Source organism: Planococcus citri, chromosome 1, assembly GCF_950023065.1.
Source record: "Planococcus citri chromosome 1, ihPlaCitr1.1, whole genome shotgun sequence".
NCBI classification, from domain to species: domain Eukaryota; kingdom Metazoa; phylum Arthropoda; class Insecta; order Hemiptera; family Pseudococcidae; genus Planococcus; species Planococcus citri.
The window spans coordinates 30,180,832-30,193,846 of NC_088677.1; the positions used below are offsets into that span (position 1 = coordinate 30,180,832).

General features: G+C 30.7%; 1 protein-coding gene across 3 annotated transcripts in view; it reads left to right on the top strand.

Annotated features, from left to right (window-relative positions):
* The window catches only part of LOC135831276 (tachykinin-like peptides receptor 99D), a 254,418-nt gene that overhangs the window by 212,481 nt on the left and 28,922 nt on the right, over positions 1-13,015 (top strand). For all 3 annotated transcript variants that reach the window (XM_065343646.1, XM_065343648.1, XM_065343647.1), the window contains exon 5: positions 5,094-5,290. In XM_065343646.1, the coding sequence (XP_065199718.1) occupies positions 5,094-5,290 (197 nt within the window). The remainder of the gene's footprint in view (positions 1-5,093; positions 5,291-13,015) is intronic.

Below are 13,015 nucleotides of genomic sequence, written 5' to 3' on the forward strand. Positions count from 1 at the left end.
TGAAGAATTTTTCCACGCGACTACATGCACTTAAAAACTTTTTTAATAGTAAACTGAAAATGAAAGATTTTTTAGACAAAACTTTTTCAATAAAAACATTTAACGGTAAATGTTGCATCTATGGCGTATTTTTGTAATCGTAGCGTAAACTTTTCTATTATCTAAACAGATACGTAGTAGGTATATCGTTCTTTAAAAACTCTTAGATACCTATCTATGTCGATGAAAATTTTTTAGGTACCAATTTAAACGTCTTTTTTTTCAACAATTCGTGCTGTTTATCTAAATATGCAAGCGACGATTGAATCACCTGCATGGTTTATTTTCCACTACTATAATTCATCAATTATACATACATATTCTATGAACGAACAATAATGGTAATTTCGTGAAACGAATTTCATTAAAACTTCAAGTACGTAGATAGAGCTGTACCACACTCTGAAAGTTTAGTAAATTTTCAAATTATATAACCGTTGCGACATAAACAAGTGAAACGAATCGTGCTTATTTTGTTGCATCAACGCGAAAAACCTTTATTAATTATTCGATTAAGTGGGTACTTCACTTAGATTTTGACATTTTCCATAACCTTAGGTTTTGTCTGCGTATACTTTGGAAAACGCTCACGATGAATGAGATTATAAATGTAGTCAACACGGCTGAATAAAATTTATCGAGAGATTTAAAACTCTTTCAACTTACTCGAAAGCCATGGACGTGAAAAATTTTTCTTTCCTGTGGAGCTAAAAGTTGTCAACTTTTTCCCACATTAATTCGCAGATAGTCAACTTTTCTGGCATAACACCAAATAGTCGGATATATTAATTTTCAAACGTTTTAACGGTAGGTAGGTACGTCTGAGTTGATTTTCTTTTGAAAAAATTATCTATCCTTTGTAAGGAGCCTTTAGCACTATGCGTAGGTAGCTAGGTGCCCAATTCTATCTACTTATTCACGCATGTGAACCTTGGAATCATTTTCTTCGTTAAAAAGGTTTTAGACCCACGAATAAAATATTCTTTGATACATTATTTAGTACCTATACCTATGGACAATTGCTGGATTTTTTTTTTCATTATGCCGAAAGAGAAAAAAACAATAAAAATGACAGTGTTATACTCGTATGTATATAAAAATAATATCTCGAAGGCTTCCAACAATGTAAAAATAATTCATTTCGGGGTATTTGCTTCGTTCTTGTTATTAGAATGATTTTTACCATTGCTTGTACACGTGTAAGGTATCAACTTACTGTAGACCTTACATTACTATAAGTCATATTGATAAATTGTCAGTATCAGGAGGTATTTACTTCTCAAAGCCAAAGATATAGGTACTGTAATGAGATTACGAGTACATTGAAAAAATGGCTGCGGTATCAGAAAATGTTGGTATAGGTAATTTTAGGTCTTGTAAACACCACGAAAAACATCTTGCCACGAGGAAAATTTTTTTTATAAAGGTGATGTTTATTTTTGAATTTTAAAGTCTCGAAGCTACTCTAGACTTTTTTGTTCGCGAACAGCGTGAAATTTGTAGAAAACTAACGAATAGATACGAAATCGAAATACCTATCTATAACTTCTACCAATATAGGCAATTCGTTAAAAGTTCTTCTACCATAAATATCGTTTGTTTGTACGTACAAAAAAAACCCACACCTTAAAAATTTTTCATAAAAAAAAGTAAAAAGAAATCTGCGTATTTAATTGACGAATTTAGAATTTTATTCGTCCAAAAACAAATTCAAGTCCGGGAAATTTTTTTTTTCCCTACCGTGTATGTAACCGTAGAAAAATATTTTATAGCATTACACAACATTTCCTCGTATATACATTTTACTTGAAGCTAAAACGGAATATAATACTCATGATATGAAATTTATGGATACAATTTAACAGCATTGAGGTTTCGTGGATATTTTGTCACGACGTAAATGGCACCAGCACAAAAACCGTCGATGATAGTTTATTTAATTTACTAGACCAGACTCGTCGTGTTGTGGCTCGGTAAATCGGAATTGAAAATTATGTGGCGTTAATATGTGAAAAATTTTCCTCACAGTGCAGAATGATATTGGCTTACAATTTTTTTCATTCGTTGAAATAATAAAGTTTGGAAATTAAATTTTTTTCGAAAAATTCTACAGAAAAGTCTCGACCTCGACGAATGAAAGCCTACAGTGGATAAATTTTGTAACAAATTTTGAAAACCTAACAAGTTTTAAATGGTTTAGAGTAGATCTAGGAATGTAATAACATTATACATAAGAGGTCTGCTATAACGCGGTGAAAGCGTTGAAATTAAATTTCAAAATTGGCTAAAGGTTTAGTGCGATGTACCTTTGATTTCATTGTCGAGACGTATTTCGAAATGTTTAAAAGGAAGATAAATGTACCTACATAAAAAGATATTTTTTTCAAGAATGAAGAACGATAGTTTGAGTCAGCACATGTCCGTACTTAATGATTTTTCAAATTTTTTTTCACTCTCACGTTTCAAAGTTTTTTGTTTTATGACAGAGCAAGTGTCATTTTACAGTCCTTAATTTTTTTGGAGAAAAAGAATGTCGAAAATCTCAAAAAAAAATTATTTTGAATTCTTTTTGTTGCTTCTTTCGGTAGGAAAAAGCTTTGAAAAAGTATTATTTCTCTGAAATAAGAAACAAAAGGTAAGTATAGTTGACGAAAATTTCAAAAAATTATAGGCAGTGAGAAAAAATAAAAAATTTACCCATAAAAATTGTTTTAGAGAAAATTGAATTGAATCTTCGCGTATTAAATTTTGTAGGAAAAATGATGCAACAAAATTTCAAGAGCAAAAATTCGAATAAAAAATTGAATTGCATTAAAAATCAAAATCTGATAAAATTCTAAAAAAATTGGATACAATTCAGTAGGAATTGCATGAAACGTCCTGAAAACATGTTGAAAATAACATTAAAATGTTAATAAAACGTTCCCCTTTCTGACTTAAAATTACATGCAAAAAAGATCATGTTTGATGAGTTCCACTCCTACTGGTCCCAAATTCCTAACACAAATAAATTAAAAAGTATTAAAAACTCTGCATCATTCTGGAAAACATCTGAACAACCCAACCGTCGTTCAGAAGTAATACTAACTCGCCTTCGAACTGGACACTCTTTACTCACCCATCAATACTTATTCCTAAAACAACCTCCTCCTATGTGTTCCATCTTGCGATGTTCCTCTAAATGTTCCCCACATACTCATACACTGTCCCATTTTCCAACATGCTCGCTCCCTCTTTCTAAATTCCAATCAAATAAATACTATCCTATCAGATGATCCAGTCGCAATAAATAATGTACTGAACTTTATAAATATCACAGGATTAAGACAAAAACTATAATTTAATAATTATGTGCTTATTTTATAAATTTTCTTACTTTGTAATATCTATAATTTGTAATTTGTTATGTAGATAACTGTGCCAAATGTAATGATGAGGTGTCCCTAGCCATAGTAGCTGTATATGGCACCCAATAAAATAAATAAATTAATTAATTAAAAATTATTAAGAACTCATGAAAAGTTCCCTTCAAAAAAACTTGCACATGCTTAGAATATATTTAAAATGTCATTACTTAAAATACTAAAAAAAAAACATTAAAGCACTAAAATTAATTGAAACATTTCAATAGTATAATTCCACTAAATTTTGACAAAAATTGAAGTTTGATCAGCATTGAATTTCACCTACCAATATTTAACAAATTTCTCGTAATAGGAACTTGACAGAGGTGCGCCGCGCTAGTGTCGCCTTGTTTCTGATTGGCTGATGAAAGGTCCCCGAATAAACATTGGAATGTATTGTTGTGAAAATTGAAGGAAAATTGTTGAAAATTGCTGATAACAACGGGACCTTTCATCAGTTCCGGTGTTTTTTACTACAATTTCCTAGAGCGCGGCAGTTGTCTTGTCAAATCCCTATCTTTACCGTTTCATCAATGTTTCTTAAAAGTATTTTTGGGTATGTTTTTAAAAAATGTGTCAATGGCGATCTGTGCAATTTTTTTGTAAATTATAGATGGCAAATTTTGATGAAATTTCGTAGGTTTTCATTTTTTTGCCAAGTTTTCTCAACTTTTTGCTCGAATTTCGGCAAGCTTCTCCAGAATTTCCATTTTTTTGCAATTTAAAATTATCTCAATGTTTAAAAAAAAAAAAAAATTTCACAATGTTTTGAACAATTTCCGCAGAATTTCACCAAATTTTGCTGAAATTCTCTTGTTTGTGGTTCAAAACCTATCGAATTTCACAAATAATTTTTTATTCAGTATAGGTACAATTCCTTCTTGATATTTTCAAAAATAAAAATAGAGTTTGTTTGATAATTTTCACACGTTTTTAATCATAAAATGTAATAAAAAAAAAAATCGAAAAAATGACTCATTTAACTCCAATTTTCTAACTCTGAAAACTATTGCTTTTGATAAGTTTTGAGTCGAAAATCTTTGTAAAAACCACTATATTCAACCCAAAATGGATTTTTTTCAACATTTTATACCGAACCTTTCAAAGGAAAATGATTTGATTTGTTCAGATCTAATCAGATCCGGAAATTTTCACGATCTGATGTGACCTGATCAGCCATAGTCTGACCCAACGTTTTGATCGGGCTAGATCTGTTCAGAATCAGATCCAGTATAAAGGGCTCTGGGCTTTTAATTGAATCTGTCCAAATCTACTGATCAGACCGATCAGATTCAATCATTTCTTACTCTTAAGCATTGTGTTGGATTTGGAAAAAATAACGATTTACTCGTATGTGGAGGAGGAGAAGTGAAATTTACGCGAGGTTGTTTTGAGATAAATTCAGACAAGAATTTTTTGCAATCTCGTCTTCCCCTCCCCACCCCCCCCCCCCCCCGCCCCCTCCCGTCTTCTTTTCTCAAATTATTTAAAAAGGTGTGAAATAACCACCCTTATAACTGGATTGCACGTAAAAAATTATTCATAATGTAGATACGAATACTTACGAAAGTTGTAAAGTACACATGTGGACATATGTAGTACATACCCACCTATGTTAATTAACATACCGTATTTTTATTTTGTTCGCAGGTTGTGAAAATGTTGATAGTAGTGGTGCTAATATTTGTAATTTGTTGGCTTCCGTTTCACGTTTATTTTATAGTGACATCGAAATGGCCTGAAATCACCGACAAACCATACATTCAGAATCTGTATTTAGGAATTTATTGGCTAGCCATGTCAAACTCTATGTACAATCCAATAATTTATTGTTGGCTAAATACCAGGTAATGATATACCACCCTTTTATAATTAAATACTTGATACCAATTAGTAGGTAGGTAGGTATAAACAACAGAGCGTAATTAACTCTGGAAGTAGCTAAATGAATTGTCAAAGATGATAAGAAACGAATTTCGAATTTTCCGTTATACAATTTCACTATTTCGAGGAACATATTTAGTTCATTAGCAGACTATACAATAGATATAGGTACATGCGTAGTATTTCTCTATACCTACCTATACGAATCTACTAAATCTACATCCATCGTGTACATACATAGATGTAGATTTGTAGGTACTAGGTAGTCTATAATTCAATACACTCGCACTGATGTTTACACTACTCAAATTGTAATACGCTTTAACACACGGAAAGTATGTTTGGAACTTTTTGCATTAATTAATTGTGCCTAATTAGGAAACAAACCTCAAACATGAGGTTTTGACGCTTACAAACAATGAACGCCTGTTGGTAAAAATTTCTCCATACCAAAATTCGGTTTCGCTAAGTAATCTGCAACAACGTGTATTTAATCTTGTACTTTGAAGTGAGATTGGCGTTTAAAGAGTGAATCAAAATTTAACGAAAAAACTTTCCAAGTCCCTCATCGCCTATTACAAATTAATGAATTTTAAAATGAAATTCTTACTGTGCTGTCGAGGTTGTAAACTGAGTAAACAAGGCCTTCTTTACTATGTACTCGTACTATTCGTGGTTCGAGTTGATTTCTGCCAAAACTCTCGGCGGCGTTATCTTTTATATTTGTTTTTTCTATCTTTAAATTTATTCTAATTGTATTCATTGAGTGAGTTTTTTTTCGCGTCCTCATTTTTTTTATTGATCTCAATTATTTGAACAGATTTTTTAAGCGTTTGCTTCCATGCGTAAAAGTCTGGAATTAATGGATGGCAATTTTTACGATTACTTTTTTTTTCGCTTTTTGTCTCTATCTGGGTTTTTTCTGAAGAATGGGTAACCGGGGAATAAGGCTTGTGCTAAATTACAGCGGTCAAAATTTTTTTTAATCATTGGGAGAAGCCATTTGGACGAATGAATCACCTCTAATTACAATTATTATTGTGTGGTATTTTTTTAAAATCCTGTATTTAAAATGTTAATATCTTCGAGATAGAATCAAAAGTATGTGAAATATCGTTGATGTTTCGTTTAAATGCTCTTTTCAGTTGGGCATTCTTCAGAAATTTCTTCGCTGTAATTACATAAAACTAAATAGATATCTACCTATCTATATGAGTAGATTGAGAAAAAAAACGTGACTTCATTTTTTGAGATAAAAAGATTGTATAAAAAATCCAAGTTTTTTACCATCACAATATATGTACATAGGCAAATTTGTATTTATCGAGTCAAATTACCTACTCCGACTTACCATCATTAAACGATCATTTTGCTTAAACTTTCATAGTTCACTTCTTTGATGATTTTTTCAATTCAAACACACTAAAAAAAAATTTTAAATGGCTCTATTATTTATTTAATGAGCTTAGATCGAGGTAATTTGATTGGGTACAAATTTGAAAACAATTGATCACATTTTTGAGTTGAAAACGTAAATGGTATTGGTTTTTTTCAAAATCATTGGTAATTTTTTTTCACTTGGAATAAGTATCTTGATCTATTTTTTATTTATGATGGATTAAAGTTCAGGTTAAATTTCAGCAGTTGATTCAGTTCGGTAGGTTATTTCATCTTTTTTTATGTTGAAAATTAGTTGTTTTTTTGATTATTTTATGATTTTTTTTTTAAATTGTAAATTTCAATTCAAGTATGTGTATTTCATTTAAAAAATCTTCATTTTTAGATTCAGATTTTTTGGCAAATTCAAACCTCTGAATTATTGCGTCTCCTAGTCTCTTTTCATTGATGCTTCAAAATCTCGCGGATTAAATAAAATTTTGGGGTGCTTCTAGATCAAGTAAAAAATTGAATCACAATTTTTGCAAAGAAATCAAAAAACAAAGTGTTTAGTTCAACTTTTTCTTTGCAGGTAAATAAAATGCCGAGTTTCGAAGTTTAAAAAAAACTAAACAATCAATCAAAATTAAGGAAAACATTTTAAATTTTAAATCAATTATAAAATTCAATTTTCATGCCAGAATATAGGTAAAGTTAGTCTGATTTTGTGATGTTATTGTATCAAGTCTTCACACTCGAATTCAAAAATAATTTATTTGAAATTTCAAAACCAATTCCTACGTTTTTAAATTTTTTTCACAATTTATTAACAAGATAAATTTTTAAAAGAATATTCGTGAGTTGCTGGGGTGTATACGTAAGTATGTCTTGTGATTTGAAAAAGTTTCAAATCAAGTACATTTTATTTTTTAAAAATTATTAAAAATTCTGACTCTGGTTTTTAAAATGAAACTTAGAATGAATAGAGAATAAGACGTGAATAGCTCATTCTGAACAATTTTTTAATTTTCAAAATAAAAATGTAAATTGATCCGAATTTTAATTTATTCGCAAAAATTAAATAACAATCAACAATCTAATTTGTTTACTTGACTTGTGGGATATTTCAAAAGTATGTAATCTTTTATTTGTAGATCTTATAATCTTTCAAAAATGAGTTTTTACAAAAATAATTTCGATTATTTCAACGATTTATGAAATAATAACCTATACAATGTAATATTTCATTTTGAAAAATACCTGAATAATAAAAATAAGTGCATACATGGATCATGGACAACTGCATACGACTTCAACATTTTTAAAAAATTCAATTCTTTTGCACCATTTTAACCCCAAAACTACCCGTTGGATGACCGATTTTTTGAAAAAAATGCAAACAAACCGCAGTCTGTAGTTAATGATCCCATTTAAAATCAAAAAAACGATAAAAAAATTTCCACCCAAACCTAAATTTTGTCGGAGAGTAACATATATTTTTGTTTTAATTCCATTTCATCGGCTGGGAGTGGTGGCGCACTCCCTTAAACCAAGCCAAGGAGCCAAGGTCGTTGTGTGTGTGCATTCATATGTGAATGAAATGCAGTCTAGTTCTAGTACATATTTGTACCGTAATAACCGGTTATTGGGCTGTAACAATGCCTATGTAGTAGTAGTATTTAGTTGTAGCATTTGCCTACTAATTCTTGTATGTGTTTATGTGTATGTAAATCCGTGTAGTAACGCGGTGAATCGTGAGAGGGGAATTTCCCTATTAAATGAATTGAATTTGAATGGTATCACAGAATACCAAAAGTAAAACGAATGTAAAACGTATCCAGCGTTGTGGTATGACGTAGCTCTGCCGCACATGGTCATACGAATTGAAACCTGTGTGTACACAGTTAAATGTTGATGCAACGTTGGGGTAGATGTAACTCTGCCTCGACTTGTAAATTGAATAATCCGACTCATGCTCGGAAAACGAAAACGAATTGAATCGTGAATAGCCCATTAAAGGCTAAATTAGAATAGACAGCACACACTTCGACCTTTTTTGTTCACATTTCTTATAAATTATTTCATTAGAAAATTGTTGAAACTTTGCTGTACACACTTCGACCTTTTTTGTTCACATTTCTTATAAATTATTTCATTAAAAAATTGTTGAAAATTTGCTGTTATTTTTAAGTACCATGCAACTACGTTCGAACAATTTTCTGAAGAGACTATGAAAAATAACTTCGCTTTTAAAATATATTCTGAAAATTTTGATTTCGAAATCTGAATCTATAACTCTTATTAAGGAATTCGATTCGTTTTCAACTCTTTTTCCAATTTTTTTGTCCAATTTTTAAAAATAATTCACGAATACCTCGCATCTCTTATCCGTGAAGCATTATCCAAAACAGAGTGATCGAATTCGAAAATGAATTCAAAACTCTTTAATGTCCTTAAGAAGCTTAAAGGACTCGATCGAAACGGGAAATTCTATGACCCTTCATAGCATATAATTTCAAAATAAAATCAGTACATTTTCCAAGTTGTTACTTTTGTCGAAAATTTTCAAAAATTCCGGTTTTTTACTCATTTCTTTCCGATTATTCCAAAATTCCAAATGAAATGTTTCAAAATTAAACTCCCTGCGATATGACCCCAAGTGAACTGTCGAAGTTGTCAAAAGATTTCAAATGAAGAATTTTTTAAACATGTAGTTACTCTAATCGATGGAAAAATTGGTTTCTCACACGATAATTTCGATTTCAGCATTTTCAATTTTCCTGCGTATTTTTTTTTTCGGTGCTTGAAATATTAAGTATGCCAAAAATTGCTTTCGAAATGGCTTGGATTTGGTTCCGTAAAAGGGTTAAAATCAAATTTTCAGCTGTTTCAATGTTCGGTTCCCTCGTCAAGAAATTTCAAAATGAGATTTGATTTTGAAACATCCATGGCAGGTCAAAAGAAATTTTTGAAGTGTATTTTTCGCAAATTTTACCAAAAATAATAATTCATATCTATCAATTGTAAAATTTTCAAAAATTTCTTAAAAATTTAAAAATTATCATTTGGGGTTTTGAAATTTTGGTTCCAAGGTTTCTTCGTAAAATATGTTTGTTTCAAAAATGTGTGTAACTTTTCGCTGAATCTGAAAACTTTGGTTGTTTGATATTTTAATAAGAAATTGAATTGAAAGGGGTATTTTATCAACGTTGATCTGTAATGTGCTTACTTATTGGAAGCTCTGTATGAAGTATTTGTACCTAGGTACCTATCAAAAAGAAAACAAATTTCTCAAGTGTAGGTATGGAACGTGAATTTAAATTATGTTTATGTCAGAACGAAGAAGAGTGTGAAAGGAAGAGGAAAATAAAAAATAATAAAATCATAGTCATGCACTTTCACATGTCTCCTTTATTTAAGGATGGGTCACCCGGTGAAAAATGCTTCAGAAATGGTCTGAAATATAACTGTATAAAAGCTAAAATAAAATTCAGTAATGTTTTGGAGATCAAAATCCAAAATTTTCTCTAATGATTTGGTATTTTTGAAAAACATGAAAAATTCTTCGTTTACTAACAATGTCGATGTAAAAACTTGAAATTAAATTTTGTACTCTACTCTTGACCTGCGAAATTCATTGGTAGTGATTTTAAACTCATTAGCTGTTCAGGAGCCTCCAGAAGATTTTTTAATTTTACAGTTTGAGAGGAATCGTCACAAAGGGGCTGAACTGAAAAAACGTTGAATTTTTTATTTTTCTTCTCCAAAATGATCACTGAGAAAAATTTTAATTTTAATCAACAGAAATCGATTTTAAAGATTTGAATTTGAACCGATCGAAATTATCGCAAAACTGGATGTCCAAGTTTGGTGCTGAATGTTGTTAAGGACACTGTGGGGGGGGGGGTGTATACTAAACTTCAGCTTGCCCTGAAACTTCGCAAGCAAAATTGCTAATTGTTCTGGACTATTAATTTCAACACTTATGAAGATTATACAAAAATCTGATAAAGGCTGTAGAATGGGTCGAAATTGTCAAAAAAATGTCATAAACCGAATTCCAGCTTCCTACCTCAATTCGATGAAATTTTGATTTTTTTCATGGAAAATGACCCTTTAAATTTTTAAAAATTCATAAAAAAATCAAAAAATGACATTCCAATGCCTGAAAGGTCTACTGGTGTATTTGTGGTTGTTTTTCTCTCTCGTTAAGATCAAGGATTTGGTAGCATGTTGATAAACATATCTCATGAAAAAAAAAAAAAAAAAAAAAAACAACTGAATGGTGGAAATAGGAAAAATAAAAAAATAAATAAATCACCAAATATAAATAAAATCCACTCGATAGAAAAAATGGTACCAGTATTACTATTTGAATTCGACAATCAAGAATACACGTTTTAGCGTAAAATTGACTCTAAATGACCTCATTCGAAAGCCTATGAAAAAAAGACAAGGTGACAGATTGTCTTGCGAATTGCTTCGGCGAGGAAAAATTCAATAGTCAAATTGCACAGTCGGGTTATTGTGTCATGTGCGAGATATAACTTTTGTATAAGTTCGCCTTTGCCTTCACCAGTGTCAACTTTGCTTTTTTTTCCTATACGCCTTTAAAAATAGCCTTATGCATATGTACATACGTACGACGATTGTTGGGGGAAATATTTTCACCACTGGGTGAAGATTATTTGCTATGTAAATGAGGAAAACGAACATAGGAGAGGTTGTATAGAAAAATCAACGCTTAAGACGAGACAATATTTTCTTTTCGAAGAATGGGAATGGGAATCGATGAAAAAGGGTAACTAATAAAATTTCTCCGCGTGCTGAAATTATTTTCAAAATGAAATGTACTCGTGTCTTGAACGACCAATATGTAAATTGAATCAGAATTTTTGTGTGAAGTGAGAACTATGCTATGTTTCCATATGTAGTTTTACCATTCAACTTTAACCTCTCCAGGGGTTTCTAACACCTGAATTGCTATTGAGTGGAATAGGTATACCTGAGAGTATAGAGATACGTATATAGTACAGGTACGTGAGAGGAAGTTAACTCAATGCACCGAATCTCTAGTATGATAAGGATTTTGGAACTCGTATGTAGATTGAACTACGTACATCGAATTTCTGTATATGGTAATAATGGTGAAGCCGAGATAACCCAGTAGGATTGAAATTAAGTCTTGTTTATTGTGAATTTTTTCCAAAGGTTTTATTTCAGATTACGTGTATTGATGTGCTTGCGAATAAAGTAACAACAACATTGTACGTCATCGTCAGTGTAAAGTGGACATTTTGTCTGAATACCAATACCTTAGGTTGAATGTTGAGTGAATCGTAATTCGAATTTTGAATAGTGGGTAGCTGTACAGATTGCAAGATGTTGTCAGATTCAGATTATCAATCAGACTCGTGTCATGGAATCGATTACTCGAGTCAAAAATACCTATATTTCAAACTTTATGACAATTTAACAAAATATATGAAAATTCTGAAAATAAAATGTACCTAGGTAATTACTTACATAAAAAATAAAAACTGTTTTGTAATATGATAAGAATCGTTAAAAATATTACATAAATAAAAATTTTAAAAATCTTTAAATAATTCTCCCTTCTACAATGAATTATTATGTAAAGCTACATACATCTACTTTTTCTTTCAAATTACTCAAAATGCTTACTGCTACTTACGAATAATACGCTACCATTAAATACTCAGTCGACAAGCTCGTCGATGATTTTCCCAAAGCCCTGGCATCGAGAAACTTTGAAAAAACAGGCACTCTAACGTAGACTATTTGAAAATTTATCGTCGTTACAAAATTGCGAATTCCATAAATTTAGACTTCGGATCGTAAATTTTACTTTGTGTCAAATTTTATGAAAAGCATATCATACAATTCGCGACCTTTTTTACACTTAATTGTATACAATTTTAATGCGAACGAATGACAAAAAGTTTGATGCGTAAATTATCAATACGAGGGTATTTCATTCGGCGAGACGTCAAAGTCTTTTTGAATCCGAGTTTTTATACTAATATGAGTTTATGTATACTTTTTCACAAATTGATTCGAATTTTCAGTTCCAAAAACATTTCTATTCGCGATGTGATACCTTTTCAAATGAAAATTAATTACAGATTTGTATCGATACCACACGTGGATTCGGTTGAAATTTTCGTGACATGGAGTGTTTTTTTTCGAAACGAGTTGCTTTTGGTTATACAAAAACACCGGAGGATAATTTTCTGTTAGATAGACGTTCATTTGTGAAGAAAATTTGAAGTTTTTTTTAAATAATAAAA